The sequence below is a fragment of the Nannobrachium achirus genome (assembly GCF_963921795.1).
Source record: "Nannobrachium achirus genome assembly, chromosome: 16".
Lineage (NCBI taxonomy): Eukaryota > Metazoa > Chordata > Actinopteri > Myctophiformes > Myctophidae > Nannobrachium > Nannobrachium achirus.
Window position 1 is genome coordinate 47483271 of NC_137823.1, and position 16999 is coordinate 47500269.

Below are 16999 nucleotides of genomic sequence, written 5' to 3' on the forward strand. Positions count from 1 at the left end.
TGCACAGTAGCCTACATGTCAGTTTAGTATCCGCTTGTTTGAGTTGTCTGTTGCATCAGAGGACTCTGCTGTGTGTGTTTGTAAATACAGAAGTGCACACATTTGTACTGAGTCATCTGGGAAGGGAAATCATTTCAATTCCATCACCCTTTGAAAGAGGGCCAGTATTTGCATGCCAGCCCAGGATAGCATTATTTTACCACCCCCGGCCCCCATTTGTGGGTCACAAACCAATTTTTATGGGTCACGACTCGAGTAAAAACAATATTTTCCTACTTTAAAAAATATATATATTTCAAATACAGTATATATTCAAATAAAATGTTTTAAAATAATTGTATACATTTTAAAACCTACAAACCTAAGCAATCCCATGAATAAAAAATTACAGAATAATAATTAAGAAGTAGTGAAAATAGCCAACCTACAAGCTCGCAACGCAGCGTGAAGCGGCGCAATGTGTGCTTGTAGATCTGCTATTTTTACTGTTTAGGTCCAGGGCAAACGTCTAAATCTCTCTTTTGAGTCTCGACCTGAAACATTTTGGAACCACTGCTCCAGCACATGTTCAACTTGAATATTCTTCATATCTGCAGTGTTTTATGATTGGGGAGAAATAGTTATTATGGAAGTATGAATGATAACTTATTGTTGTGTTGTTTTTCTTTTCCAACTGTGAAGCACTTTGAATAATACAGTATGCATGTAGGAAAGGTGCTATACAAATAAAGATTTCATTATTATCAGTTTTATACAGAGCCATGGTGGAAGAATAAAGACATGTTGTGCTCTGCCAGCATGGGTAGAAAAACCATCACACTCTGCATCAGTGTTTCTTTGTAAGATATGTATTGATCGTACACAGTGGAGATGGACAGGAAACATGGAGAGAGACGGGGAGTGACATGCAGCAAAGACCTTTGGGATAGGGATTCGAACCCGCAACACGCTGTCAGGCATCAGAGCCTATGTGGTATGCGCCTGGACCCCTAGGCCAGCGGGCTCCCGGCTTAATGACTACATTTTGTTTAGAAATTTCCCCCATATGCCCCAAGGTCATAGAATCACCGTTATCAGAACTAGCCTACTTAACCACTTTCAAGCTGGCATACTTATTTTGGCCATGTATTTATAAGCACAAAAAAAAACACAGAAAGAAATGGGGGATAAAGATGTATATTGTGAGCCTGTAGATCTGCTATTCTCAGTTTTGTGTATAAGTAAAGTAAAAATGGTAAATGGTGCATTTATATAGCGCCTTTATCCAAAGTGCTTTACAGAGATTGTGCATTACATTCACTAATTCACACACACATTCACTTACACTGACCTCTAAGGGTCAAATCATACTTTATTATAGTATGAATCTAAGACATCCCCCATGTTAAACTTCAGCCCCCTTCATGACATGAAAGGTGCTTAAGTTTAAGATGGATTTTTACTAGTAAGACACCCTAAGGGCGAGAAGCGACCTCACCCTAAAGGGTGAGAAGCGATCTCGGCATAAAGGGCGAGGTCGCGCTGAAACAACAGACTGACACAATATGTCCATATATGGGCATTCCCACCCTAAAGGCACCCTAGAAATTGTGTAACTCAATATTGGGTCCTATAGTATTTTGTGCACATTTTTGTGTGTGACCAGCCCAGTCAAACCGGCCCATGTCTTAGAAAGTAGTCATGATGTCCAAGGATCCTCTCCCTTCTCTGTCCTTCCAGTTCAGCTATTCAGGAAAAGGTAATTATTGCTGTCACAGTACAACTTATGGGTGATGAGTAGTGAGATGGAGCCTGGGGCACTCTGTTCTCTTCAGGGCCAGGCCGTACGTACAGTATATGCCTCGCCTCTCATCTCTTAAGTGCAGCATGCAGGCTGCCCACCACTGCCCATTACTGAGCAGGCTTTTAAATGCCTGCAGTTATGTCACCAATAATCAGGGCCATACATCACCACACCCTCTAATCTGAAGATGTGTGCTGTTTTCTTCTTCCCAGCAGTTAAAACAGATGCAGGCCTGTCCCTTAATTGTATTTCAAATAAGTGAAAATAGAAGATGGGCCACCTTGAGTAAATTATCTGATGTAGTCAAGTCGATACAGATCTATGCCAATTAACACACCATTTGACTGTGTGTGTGTTTGTGTGTACGCATATCTACACACATTTAGCTGACTTTAGCTGATGTTATGTATAGGCATGGCCAATGAAATTACAGGAGTAAAATTTAGCCTATGAATTACACATCACCATTGAGTTACCTGAAACACATTGAACCACTACCCCCACCTACTGGCACACATCATGAACTGTACGGCTTATAACCAGTTTCATTCATGATTTCCTTTTCAGAAATGATTTACACTCATGAATACAGTTGGACTTTTTAATAGACTCTTCCAAGTCACAATAGACAGACAAGATTTTATATGACCGAAATCATTGCAATTGCATTATTATAAATATATGAAATTTCATATATACTTTTTTATACACAAGAAATTCATTGTAAAGGTCCCTCAATTGAAAAATAAACATGCAACTGACCTAAAGATTAAATGACAATCTGTAAAAATCATAATAGAATTTTCTTTAGAAAAGTAAACAATTTAAATATGTGTTGTTATACAATCTCCATTTTAAAAGGCTGTTGGTATAAAGTTGAAAGACTGCTTTGATCGAGACATATTGCAAAACAGACACCCTCTGATTATATATACTTACAGAATATCAAAGAACCATCAAAATGAATCCACACAGTGAAAAAGTATATTATTTCGATGTTCAATTAAATAAGCAATACAAAAAAAAGGCAAAATTAGCAAACAGTAGCATACATACAGTAGATGTGCATTTACAAAATATATATATTTTTTGTTGTAAAAGCTAAAACATACAAATCTGTCTAAAAATCTGGAGTGTGATTCCCTGGCAAACGTTAAGAAAAGCAGACAGGGACCCGCGGACACCTGTCACACGACACCAGCATCAGCCTGGCGACGAGCACGAACGATTAACTGGAAGACTTAAGAAGCTGAAAAATGAGATGCCACTTGCGTGCCGATTCTTGTGGTCATTCTGTCTTCTCACATCTCACTCTCTCATTCAGTATCTCCACCCTCCATCCTTTCTCTGCCCTATGCAGCAGCTTTTTTCTTTTCTCAGTGCCAGTCCTCATCTTTATCATCCTCCTCCTCTGAGGATTCGTCGTGGCTACTGCCTTCTGCCGCCTCTGTTACTCCGTTTCCATTACCGTCTTTATCGGCGCCTATGGCCGCCGCTTTCAGTTTCCTGGCCCGCGCCGCGGCTACCTCCGCAGCCACCGCGCGCTCCTCCTGCTCTTTCAGGCGCAGCGCTGCGGCCTTCTTCTCTTGTTCGGCGTGGCTCTTCATGTGGGCGCTGCGGCTCTTCACTTTGTAGAACACCCTAGAGTTCAGGGGATGAATTACACGCGATTAATAAAAGGAACACTCGATCCACATTGTTCTTTTTTGTTATACTAGGTTATTTGTATAGTGCTTATACGTATGTATTGATGTCGATTTTGTTCTTAAAATTCTTAATCACAAGAATATTCACAATGCAAAAACAATATGGTGAATCCAGTGCTAAACAGTAATGTTTAAATCCAAAAGTGTAAAAATAGACTTTTAAAAGGTCCACTTTTACTCTTTCAGGATTCATTCATTCATTTTCAGGATTTTACTGTATATACTATGATACAGATCAGATGCATGAATTGTTTAATAATATAAAGATCACGGTCTATTATATAAACTAATTATGCTGCACTAACAAAGTCAGAGCACAAACCTGCTACACTTCTTGCATGGAAACACCCCCTCAGGGTTCTGTGGGGGCTTTGGTGGGGCTTTGATCTTCTTTCCTGTGGGTTCGGGACGAGGCTTACGAGGTGCAGAGTGAGGTGTCGACTCCGTATTTGCAGAACTCTGTTCTTTCAGCTGCAGCACTGGCGCTGGTCCAGCCTAGAACATCAGACATGTTTCACATCGCCACACTAACTAGATCCAACTGTTGAAAAATCACTTTAACAGTGTAGATTTATTACTGGGGCTCTCCTGGCAGAGCGCAAACCAAATCACTCCTTGCTGCAGTTGTCCCATTCAAATCTGACCCGAGGTCCTCTGCTGTCAATTGCTCATACCGCTACACCAGCGGTATGGGAGTCGCAAAAAATGTTTGCTAATAATTTGGGGTTGTGAGAACAAAAAGTTTGAGAACCCCTGCTCTACACCATCGCTATCAAATAAAGGCTTGAAATGCCCCCCAAAAGAAACAACAAAAACAACAACAGTGTAGCTTTATTACTACCATACCAGACATTAGTCAAGATTAGATTTCTGAGAGGTAGGATTTATGGTTCCATGGCAAATCAATAATTTGATGGTAAAGAACAAATCACTCGCATATAAACTATAACTTCTGAATAGTTTTTTACATTCATTTTAGTAGTCTTTTTGGTGATACTTCTGGTACTGTAGCTCCATTGTCATTACAATTGTGGTTGCACATGTTTGAGCATTATTTGATTTGTTAACTTTGTTTGCTGTTGTAATCGCAATTTTGAAATGGCTCAATTTTGTAGGACGTCATGTTCACATTTATCTGCCTTTAATGCTGTTTAACCTACTGTGCTTCATTGAGAATTAATCATTTTATTTGCAATAGACTATTAGTTGCACGCACGCAAGCGCGCGTTAACAATTTGATTGTGCGTGCGTGCGTGCAACTATAGTCTATTGCAAATAAAATTATTAATTCTCAATGAAGCACAGTAGGTTAAACGGCATTAAAGGCAGATAAATGTGAACATGATGTCCTACAAAATTGAGCCATTTCAAAATTGCGATTACAACAGCAAACAAAGTTAACAAATCAAATAAACCCACACGCACACGCGCGCACACACACACACACACCTATCTCCTTTTTGTATTATGGTGCAATATAGCTCTTTGTCAATGGACATATCGGCCTGTCTCTCCCTCGAGCGCTGACATTTTGCCCACCCAAAATAAAACTCCTGGCTACGCCACTGGTATGACTTTGCATTATCTGCTGTAATGTGACAGTAAGTAGAGAGACAAGAAAGCAGGAGAGAGTGAGGAGATGACAAGCAAAGGGTTGGATTTGAACACGGGCCAGCTGTAGCAAGGTAAAATGTAACAACAAACATGATCCCTGGTGTATTCGGTACACTCCCTAACAACTACGGCAATCATTTTCTACAGCTGTGTGTGTGTGTGTTCATAATTCTGCTTTGAAAATGTCTGTTAAGTCATTTACTCATGGCCAGATGTAAACTATGATACAAATACAGTAAATGTCTCCCAGTGTAAATTGGGAGACAAACATTTACCTGTCAGGGTGAAATACTTACATAGTCATGCACCTGTAGTACTAGTGAATGAGTCACACTTGCCATGTTGACATCTTGGTTCTGGTCAGATGAATCCTCTTTCTTATCATCTGCCTCCACCTCTCCTTGAGGCAATTTTGATTGATAACTCTGTAGCAGAACATTTGGGAAAACATAAATCTGTGAATAAAACAAAATAGAGTAGCCCTGCATGCATTCATTCACAAATGCATGCATTCAATTAATTGTTTAAATAATTCCATTCTATTGATCTTCTCCCAGCCCCTTCATAGTTGAAGCACTGGCTCACAAAACAACAACAAAACTATTCTACCTTGATATCTGCCATTGGCTCTGTGCTCTTCTCCTCCTCAGGTGAATCTGAAGGGCCGTAAGTCAAAGTCCCACCGCGACCGATCTTCACCTGTTTCTTATATGTGTAGTAGAATTCTACACACTGAGCCACAGTCTTGGTCTGCACCTTTAATTAAGTTTGAATAACATGTATACAGCAAAATCAGCAGTGTTCATTTAACTCCAAAGAGACTTTTGGAGATATATTGACACTAGATTTGACTGTTTTTATGTATGCAAATGTGTTTTTTCTTCTTCTTCTTCAATTTGCATCCACATTTTACATGAAAACAACAATGCATGGGACGAAGCAAATATCAGTAAGGTACTTTCAAGCAAACAAATCAGCGTACCAATTTCTGCACCTTAATGAAGTCCTTCCTGAAGGTAGAGATGCCTTTGTTGAAGTAGCGCTTCTCTGCTGCAGTCCAACAATCTGAACCTGAGAGTAAATCAGAGATGATACTCTGGTCACAAAGGTTCTGTGTCAGCAGGCATAAGCACTAGCCTCGCGTTGCCAGACACGAATCAGACGTTGCAAAATAGAATTGCCCTGGCAACGCAAGGCTACATAAGCACAGGAACTATGGGGCTGGCCTGGCTGCAGTCCCCCTTAGCGGCGGGTGGCTGAATAGTATTTTAGATGCTCAAGTAACGCAAAAACAAACAAAAAAGAAATGGATTTAGTTGAAACAGATCGAATACAAAGATTTGACCAAGAGGGGCTGCACAGAGAGAAGCCACTCTCATTGCTGCTACTAACCTCGCATCCATTTACTATATAATTATCATATCCAGTTTAGAGCCCGCCTACTTTATCCATTCATTTCCACACGCGTACGCACGCTTCTGTATCCGCTCAAGACTGGATATACAAACTGCAAAGTGCAATGATCCTAGTATGCTGGCAAACTTAACTTTTCGGCACTGAATGCAGTTCAGCTCAAGTTTATAAACAGATCACGCTTGGAATTACAGCTGTCTTTCTGACAGTATTGCGTGCACAAACGAGGGGGCTTTTCAAAGAGGCTAAGATATTTGATGAATGCTGTGTATGCCTGTGCCTTCCTGCATCGGCTGCCTTGTCAGAAGAAATCATTTGGCGGTTTACATCGTAAAACCTGATGAGCCAGAAGAGGATGGTTGACACATCTAGCTGTAATGCAGCATATGTAAAGTAACAGTACCATGTGAGACATATTAGCAACACACTGGAATACAAGGTTTGGTGCACTAATTCCAGGTACAGTAAGACATGGCTATATTCAACACTGCTGCTGTGCTGTGCAACATAAGACAGCATTTTTTGGTTTTAGTTGTTCATGCCATCGTTTTGTATTAGTTCATTCTGCACTTTGCTTTGTTGTGAACACCTTATTCCTCATGGAGGTATACTGTACAGTAGGTGCACTTGCGGTATGATGCATTGTGTGCAAAGAAAAAGGTGTCAAAACATTAGTTGGCAGCCTCCCAGCCCCACAACTCAAAACCTCTTCCAATGCATCCGTCAGCATGGGTGTAGGGAGGGAGGGAGATAAGAATGTTTTCAGCTCAAAAGAATGGGAGTCTGGATGTCTGGTTACAAGGGTGAATATACAGTATAAAGACACGACAAACAGCTCTCATGTTAATCGTTTAGAAGTGATACTTGTTCCTCACCCGAGTAGTGATATTCTGCCAGGTGATGACCTTTGGGGAAGACGCGTTCTCCAATCATCAAAAGTCTCAGCGTCTCCTAGAAATCAACATGATTCCGTCCAGTGAACAAACTGAGTGCCAAAACCGATGAGAACACGACTAGTAGTAATTGACCCACTGAACTTTGGAGTCACTGTACTCACCAGGATGTCACCCCCACTTATATGCATACAGTGTAGAACCAGCTCCTGATTGGTTCCTCCGCCACGGAGCACACTGGAACAGGCCAAGCTCATCATATCCTCCACTACAACATGTAGAGAAAAGATTTCTTAAAGGAATTAAGTTCAGAAGACTTAAATTAAAGATCCAATCTATCATGCAAACAAACAAATAATACCAAAATGATAGAGAATAGATAACGGTTCTTTAATTACCAGCAAGACTCCCTAATCAGGAGATAAGCAACCGTCAGGTCGCACTGTGTCCAAAAATGTGTTTGAAAAGATGGGCCTGATGGTGGCGCTAAATGGGACAGATCCAAGTCTAGACATACTTTGTGTGATTTTAGGGCATAATTTGTAGGAGCAGTGTCCAAAAATGTGTTTTGCCAGAATCTGCCTGATGGTGGCGCTAAATGGGACAGCTCCATGTTGCCGACATGACTGTAGACATACTGTGTACCGCTTTGTGTGATTTTAGGGCAAAATCTGTAGGAGCAGTGTCCAAAAAAGTGTTTGAAAAAAATGGGCCTGATGGTGGCGCTAAATGGGACAGATCCATGTTAATGACATGAGTCTAGACATACTGTGTACCGCGGCGCGAATATTAACCTATATGTTCAAAACAATCCCGGATTGGGCCTTAAAGAGAAGTACTAACACACAAAGTGGTTAACCCATTAAAACAGAGTAAGCATCTGTGTCATTTTAGATTTTAGCTATATAAATATAGCACATTGGTTGGCTATTCAAAAATTGCATTTTTTTTTTTAAAGCGAAGATTTTTAACTAATAGCTTAGCTCTGGGGGTTTCTGGAACAAAACCTTTTGAGATGGGGGTCGGCGGCCCAATACATTTCATTTGGGTGGTCCCTGACATGAAAGTTTGAGCACCACTGATATCGATATGATTTCAGAAAACTGTAATAGGATTTGGAAGACATTTGTAGAATCGGCCTCAGGTGTTAATGGGTTAACCCATAGGCCTAGAATTATTGAATGCTTTAACCAGTGAAAAATAGCAGATATACAAGCTCACAGCGCGGCACCGAGCTTGTAGATCAGATCTGCTATTTTTTTTAAGTTGTGAAAATGTGTGCAAATCTTTGAATATATGTATTTTCAAAGCAAACGTTTGTAACTCAAATTTTGCTTCTGGGTGGTCCCTGGAACTAAATATTTTGAGATGGGGGTCCGTGGCCAAATAAATATCAATTTGGTGGTCCTTCCCATGAAAAGGTTTGAGAACAACTGACACAGTAGTCTCTCAAGAACAGACTTACTGAGCTCCAGCTAAGTGAAAAGGACCTTTTCTTTGACGATGGCTAACCAGATTGCTGACATAGAAACATCTTAGAAGGATTCAAAAGACACTTATAGAATCTTGTCAAAATTCAAATTTTCACGATTTTTCAAAAATAGCAGATCTACAAGCTCACAGCGTGGCACTCGGTGCCACGCTGTGAGCTTGTATATCTGCTATTTTTCAATAGTTAAAGCATAAAATAACGATACACAATAATGTGTACCCGTTTTAATGGAATACAAGGCACTCACTGTTCGGCTGGTGTCCGTCCTTGAGGTGGGATTCCTCCAAAGGCAGCCACACCACATCCGCCTTGTGCAGGTCAAACTGAGAGGCATCCCGCCCCCGCAGCTCCGGAACCTCTGCCTGGTAGTGCAGGCCAATGTTGATCCGCCTGGTCATAATATTACAAGTATGTAAGAGATTTGATCACATTTTTATTTGATTCATGAATTATTGCAGGTGCAACAAATTTACAATTTGCAACTCCCAAGTCAATGCAGAAAAGCCCTTTTGTACACCTACTTGAATAGCAGAAAAAAGGTGGAGCACACCATCTTCACTTAGAAAACGTTTATTTATCAATAAAGGTTTTGTAAGTGAAAACAGTGTGCGGGACTCCCCCTTTCTTCTACTAAAAAAAATATAGAAATACATTGAAAGGAGTATCCACAAGAATAATTTAGGACAAAGAGACATTTTAAACTACCATATACTATTACAGAAACAGAAGATAGATAACGACTCCACAATCAGATTACTAAGATATTGTAGGTGAGTGAATACAATTCTCAGTACTGTAAAAAGACAATGTCTTAATTTTACTCTGTGTATCTGTTTCTGAGGGTCCACAAAGACATTTTCAACCACAGAAAACCGGTGTGGATAGTACTCACGGTTCAAAACACACAGGGGCAGCATCAGTGATCAAGGGCAGGACTGGAGGTGTGATGTCTGAACTGGCTGTAAGACACAAAGAACAGAGCCCTTTTAGAGACAATCTCTACAAGATAATTTGGCTAATATGCAGTGCACATGCACTGTAAAATCCTGAGTCTTAATTTAACATTAAGTGCGTGTATAAGAGAGCGCACACTTTTAGAATTCAATTAACATTGAGGATTTTACTGCATAGCCATGATACAACAAAAGCCACGGTGACACCTACTGGAGCGCAGGAGGCTACGCACAGCAGACTTTGGCGTGGCCGGTGGTGGCAGGCTCTGGTTGCCTGCAGCTATGTTAGACAGGAAGGTGGAGAAGAAGAGTCCTGAGCCTTCACGCACAGGAGACAGGATGGGCGGAGGCGTGTAGGGAGGCAGGGAGAGCGGATGATCCGGAAGGCGCACCGGAGAGCGCAGGTGGCTCTGGTAGTGAGTGATGCTAGAGTAGACCGAAGGAGCGATGAACGATGATGGTTTCGGCGGAGGGATGAAGAGGGGCTCAGGTCGCGGCCGGCGTTTGAACTTGGACTTTCCATCCTCGTCCTCGTCCTATTGCAGAGTAAGAGATGTTTCAGAGAATGTCAAGGGAAGGAAAAGAAGAAGCGTTTATGAGAGGGACAAAACTGTGATCAGATTTAGGGTCCGGACATGAACACAGTTACTGGTCTATAAATCAACCTGTTGCGTTAATGCGTTTACACACGTTCATACACCGATGGCAGAGGAAACCATGCAAGGCACCAACCTGCTCACCGGGAGCAACTAGGGGTTCAGACTCAAGAGTCTTGCTCAAGGACTCTTCGACACCAACTCTGGGGGAGCCCGGGATCGAACTGGGAACCCTTCGGGAACCCTCCGTGTTCTAAGACGGCAACTCTACCCCTGAGGCACTGCCAGCCCAACTATGTCAATAGTTATTTCATCTCTCGATAGGCCTGTCACAATTATTACATAATCGTCTAATCGCAATTATTTGACATAATCGCAATGACTTTGTCATAATCGTCATAATCGTTTACATGTTGAGAAATGTTCATATATTTTCAAACATTTAAAAGCTAGTGGAAATAGCAGATCTACAAGCTCACAACGTGTCGCATCTTGACGCGTTGTGAGCTTGTAGATCGGCTATTTCCACTATCAATGTTCTTGTATAAAGTTGTCAAATGTCTGTAATTTCTTCTGCCATGTGCAACTTCAAAGCCTACAAGCCAAACAGAAATGTAATTGTCAACGACAAAAAACACAATTAAGTCGTTAATCGCAATTATTTGAGTGACAATTAATCGCCATGTAAAATGTCATAATCGTGACAGCCCCATCTCTCGATCTTGTCCTTACAGAACCAACCTGGCGAATGTTCTCCGACATGGGGTTTTTAAGTGAACGGCGACGGGCCACGATGACGGAGGGCTTGTGGTCATGCTGAGCAGGGGGATGCCCACTCTGACCTAGTCGTCCCTGAAGGCAGGGACCTGGTGGACTCCCATGCACTGGCACGGACACTGGCATGACCAGGGGCTCCTCCTGTCGGTACACAGATGTGGACAAAGAGAGGAAGACAAGGAGATTATGGGTGAGAAAATACAGTAAAAACTGAACTGCTAATGAATGCGACCTTATGTACCTCTAGTCTAGATGCTTAAAATGTGAGAATGTAGATCTGCTATTTTCTCTATTTTTGGAAAAGAGTGGGGCAATTAAGTATTTTATTTAGAAAATCAAATTTTAAACCTTTCACCAATGACATGCCCAAAATAATCACACTGTTTGGGTACCAATAGAATAGAGAATGTTGTAATTACACAATTACAGATGTATTGGCAAAGCACACTTATGAGTGCCTTACTCACATTTACAGCAATCCTACAGACTTTTAAAACCAAGGTAGTAATTTTTAAATGTTGCAGTGAAATAGCTTTGTTATAATGCATATCTTAATGTAATATTGCCCTTTGATTAAAAATCTAATTACAAGAGTATTTCTACCTTAAATGGCTATAATGGTCATAATTACTGTTCGTTATATTATGGTATTATATTCAGACAGGCCCTGTCTGCAACGTTGCCTAGGAAAAATATATATAGTATTTTTTATGCTATAAAGCTATAAGCCACGCTTGATGGAGATGCAGGATCAGATAGTGACAGTTATCCAATGCTGTACTTCTGGTTCCGGATTAACCACATGAACCTTATCATCCCAATTCTGGGGTGGACATGAGGTGAAAATAGCAGATCTATGACTCACAAATGCATTGCAACACGCTGTGAGCTCATGTTGTGAGCTTGTATATCGGCTAGTTTCCGCAAAAAGAATTGTTGTAGACTAGAGGGAACAAGGAGCTAACAAATTATAAAGCCATGGAGTTCAACTAAGTGGTTAACTCATACATTTTCACATTCATCACCTATTCTATCATTACAGACTCTGATAATTGATTATATAATGGCAATTGTAGTAAACATAGGGCATTCCGAGTGATAATGTTAATAATTAAACTGTGCTGCGTAGATCAATTTCACAATGGATGCAATTGCAATAACAATCATTACACGGTAATGTTATTGCCCAACTAAAAGTGCTACTGGTTACTAAAAATCAACAGCTCAGGGGTTGCAAATAACCACAACTTTCAGTCCGTTTTAGAGCCAGCTGGCCGGTGTGGGAGTGAGAGTGTGCAGCCCCTCCCTAGTTCTGCTGAATGACTTGGTAGAGCCTGAGGAATGTGGAGGTGTGCAGACTTGCAGTGGCAGTACACCATTGGCACCATACACACACACACTGTTACTGTCCATAAAAAGCCTTAGGTTGTAAGAGTATTGCATGTTCAAATACTAAAAAATAAAGAGCAAATAGAAAACGTTTGACTTAATTTGCTGTGCTTAATGTCTGTTTTTTCTCAGTCAGTTGAACTATTGTGGAAACACATGCATCCATTTCTATTGGGTGTGCCACTTTAAACATCAACATAAATCGTGAGAAACAAGGTTAAAGATATCACATCTCTCCCAGGAGTAAACTGAGAGCAATTTTATGCAAAGTGAAGTTTCTTCAATAATAGCTGTTTTACAGGTTATACCAGTATCTGTTCCATGAGGACGTTCGGGGGAAACTATGTGTATACACATGAAACGCTGAAGCAGCGGCAGTTGAAACGAGACAGCTGCAAATAATTAAATAAATATAGAATTTTAAAATCAATGTAATATATTTAGGAAATGGTTTTATACCCAATAGGGAAGTTCTGCATAGAAACCAAGCTCTTCCTCTTTGGCTGGCAACTATGTTAATGACACAATCAGCTCCCCTTGTCACACCTGCACATCTGAACATTCTGCACACCGTTTTAAACTTACTTTTTTATAAATGCAACTTTTCAAAATGTAATAAAAAGAACGTATGTTTTTGGAGCTTAAAAACTGTAACTGTAACTGTAACTGTAACTGTAACTATGCGCGGAACTGCAGATGTTTTTATCTTCTCCTTCAACTAGCCAACTAGCTTAACTAGCTGGATTGCGATTGCACTGAGCGGGCAAATATTATAGACAGTGAGCGGTAGCATCAGTGTTATACGATGATTCTTGTTAACCTTGGAAGCTTTAGAAGGCAGGGTCTCCATTTCCGATGCCTTCTGGGCCAGAGTCTCCAGGTTGACCTCTTTGGATGTGCGCCTCCTCCGGCGGGTGCTCTGGATAACCCCTCCCGTTGTCACTTGGGCCTCCACTCCTAGTCCATTCTGAGAGGACAGGGGCTCCTTTGAGGCCTGCACCCAAGGGGTCACGCTCGGGGGGCCCAGTGGAGACTGCCCGTCCCTCGAAAGGCGACGCGAGCGCCGGGGGGCGATAGCTGGCGCCTCGGAGTGCTCCGGAGGACTCGGAGAGGCCTTCTCTGCGCACAGGTCGGACACGGCTGGTGGATCGTTGGGCTGGCTCCTTGCTTGACATTGCTGTGCCCGAGTGCCCACCGACTGGACGTTTTCCTTCTGGGGGCTGGTGTCAGTTGGACAGGGTTCAGGCGGTTGGTACTTCTGGGGGCTGGTGTCAGTTGGACAGGGTTCGGGCGGTTGGTACGTCGGCATGTTTTGGTTTTGCTGCTGTTTTTGTTGAAGTTGTGTCGTTTCCTGCTGCTGAACGTTCTGCGAGTGCAGTTGCTGCATTTGATGCATTTGCTGCTGCCTCCGTTCCTGTAGCTGCTGCTGCTGGTGGTGATATTGTTGCTGCATTTGCTGCAGCTGCTGCTGCTGGATTTGATGTTGTTGCATTTGGTGGTGTTGTTGCTGCTGTTGTTGTTGTTGCTGCTGCTGCAATTGCTGCTGCTGTTGTTGTAGTTGATGGTGGTGCTGTTGCTGCAGTTGCTGCTGATGGTGCATTTGGTGCGGCTGCATCTGGTGTAGTAGCTGGTGCTGAGCTTTAGGCTGCTCGTTGTAGCCCAGGTTGGGCATGGCCTTGTTGCTCGGGTACACGGGGTAATACCCGGGGGGGAGCTGCTGCTGTTTAGTTGGCCCAAACGACAAGGGAAACGACTGCAACATGGACCCTGGCATGGTGTGGGAAGGGGCTGCGTGGGGCTGACCCGGGAGGTCGACACCTTTATGACCCTGCTGATAGGCCTGGAGCTGAGCCTGCCGCATGGCAGCTGCAGCGTGCTGGTCCCACTCAAGGCCACCCCTCACCGGAGCCTGGCCATGGGCCTGAGGGGCCTCTCTGTAGACCTCCACGGGTCCTAACGGCTGGCCTTCTCCCCCCATCTGCAGGACTCCAACATCATGGCCTCCTTTATGGAATGGCATTTGACCTCGGATGTTGTTGACCCCGCCCATATAGGGGCCAAAGTTCTGCCCCCAGGCCGCTCCAGGGGCTTCCTGAGACCATCCGGGGGCCTGCATGGGTTCCTGGTGCATCCACTTCCCTGCAGCCTGCTGATACTGAACCCGACTTTGGGGGCCTTTCTCTGGATTAAAAACGCCAGAGCTGTTGCCCGTATCGGTGTGACTCGAGTCTAACGCCTGAGGTCCCGTGCCATAATAAACCTCGCCAGAATGCTGCACAGGCTCCTTCATGGCTGCAGTCCTATGTTTGCCACTCTTGTCAGTGTTAACTTTCTGTTGAGGAGTAAGACTCATAGTAGTAATAATAATAACGATAATCTTTTTGAGTCGCAGCTAACTGTCTTTATTCCAAAAAAAAAAAAGAAAACAGAATGCAAAACAGCGTGCCCTGTGCAGTGGGACTGCACCGCCTCTGGCTGGTTGACAACCTCTACTCTGCTTTGTTTAATTGTGTGAGAGGCAGAGGTATTTGGGAGGAAATATAAATCCCAAGGGAAAAGGCAGAGAGGGTGGGGGCACACACACCCCTCCTTCCACAATCAGATCTGGGGCTTGGCGTCCTTCATCCTTCTCTGATCCTCAGGACCTTTGTAAGAGAAAAGGAGGGGTTAGAACACGTTTTATTATTCCACTCACTCTCTCCAGGTTTTCAAGACTGTCTGACCTCTGTGGCAAATAGGAAATGGCAGCTTACATAAACAAACAACTCAAAAAGAAAGTACAAGTCAGAAAGTCATGACGCATCCCTGGCTGGCACACAGCAGCCCCCCTTCCCCCCTAGTTCCAACAATGTGCACGGCAGACGTCTCTGATCGAAAATGTAGGCCCTAGTGCTAATGTATCATTATCGTGCCGTATAACACGCATAGTTACAGTTTTATTACAGGACGAGTCACAAAGCTCTCTCCACATCTAAAGCAGCCAACAAGGCGTGTGCTGTGTGTGTGCAAGGCTGCCATTTGGCACAACAAGAAATACAGGAAACGAGGGGGGACTCGTGCATGCGTTCGCCAGCGTGATAGCCAGTTCTCTTCTTCAATATTTACAATCATCATGATGAAGCTTCTACGAGTAACTTAGTTAGATTTTAACGCACCGATTTACTTAGCTGTAATCGCCACTGTACCTTGTCAATGTTGCTCAGAGATCTCCACGCGCGGGGAGTTCCAGGGAAGCGCTCAAGTTGCGATCAAAGTCGACTCGTCGTACGTGCACCTCCATGTCGAGATGTGCGCAACAACAAATCATACTTGTCGCTGCAACTTTTCCCCCCCGACTTTCCAACGTTAGATTACGCTATTATATGTGGCGCCCACGTGGGGGCGAGGTTCACATTTCCACGGGAAAAATATCCCAGAGTCGTGACAGATGCAATCGTAAAGCTTGCGTTTAGAGTTGCGAGGGTCCATTCTGTGTCTGTAAAGTTGGAAACTTCCAGGAAAACATGTCCACAACTTTCTCTCGCCGTGTGAACCACAGAACCGTCAGATGTGCAAAAAAAACGCGGCCTGTTGCAATGCAGGTTTGTGTTTTCGCAGATCTATATATACCGTACAAAACAAACTTCCACGGCGCTGCGGGTCAGGTTGGTACATCCAGAGTGTTTAAAAAGCTGCGAAACTGCTCAACCACGCAGAACTTTTTTGCATCAACAAATGTATCGCCTCACCCCAAAACAGCTCTATTCACATCCTGTTATCCAATCCGATTGTTCAACCACGCCCATCTCTATATCCGTGTGCGCTTGTTTTTGTCACCATGGTCGCCCGGTAAATCCACAAAGCACTTGGTTCTCAAATCTCAATCATCAAACCTTTTTCATAACATAAATCTCTTCTCAATGAATTAAGTACAAAGGACCTCAACCCCAAGGTAAACAATAGTGCTTTCTTGGGTTTAAATCCTATTAGTAGACCTTGTATTCTGAACTGGTGCACCGTAGCTACTGTGCTTTTCCTATGTGATCTCGAACTGCTAAAGTATTCAATCAATCAATCAATCAATCAATCGATCAATCAATCAATCAATCAATCAATCAACATTATAATGTGTATTTGGCCCCATAATTTTTTCAAGATCTACAAGCTCACATCGCCCCATGTGGTGTGAGGTTGTATATCTTTCAAATAGCCTACTGTACATACATAGGGTTAAAGTTGCACTACAACTTTCCTCTTCCAGAGTTAGCTATATGCTTCTACCCCGGATTTGAATTAAGCAGGAAAGGTTCCTGCATCCTGCGTGAGATATTTTACCATAATAGAGCTTGCCTGCATGCACAGAATACATTTAATATTGACCATCAGGTCAAAATTATTATCAGA

The 16999-nt window shown here is 42.7% G+C and overlaps 1 protein-coding gene across 2 annotated transcripts; it reads right to left on the reverse strand.

Annotated features, from left to right (window-relative positions):
- Positions 1-2393: 2393 nt before the first annotated feature.
- mideasa (mitotic deacetylase associated SANT domain protein a) lies at positions 2394-16283 on the reverse strand. 2 transcript variants are annotated; one of them, XM_080745323.1, is made up of 13 exons: positions 15802-16283; positions 13437-15261; positions 11192-11368; positions 10066-10390; positions 9794-9860; positions 9149-9291; positions 7574-7677; positions 7392-7467; positions 6098-6174; positions 5713-5859; positions 5400-5528; positions 3812-3984; positions 2394-3424 (listed from the first exon to the last, which is right to left on the reverse strand). In XM_080745323.1, the coding sequence occupies exons 2-13, from the start codon at positions 14967-14969 to the stop codon at positions 3160-3162; spliced, it is 3216 nt and encodes a 1071-aa protein (XP_080601449.1). In that variant the 5' UTR covers positions 14970-15261; positions 15802-16283; the 3' UTR covers positions 2394-3159. The 2 variants fall into 2 exon arrangements, with proteins under 2 accessions (XP_080601449.1, XP_080601448.1); XM_080745322.1 differs by having other exon boundaries at positions 6086-6174.
- Between the last annotated feature and the right edge of the window lie 716 nt (positions 16284-16999).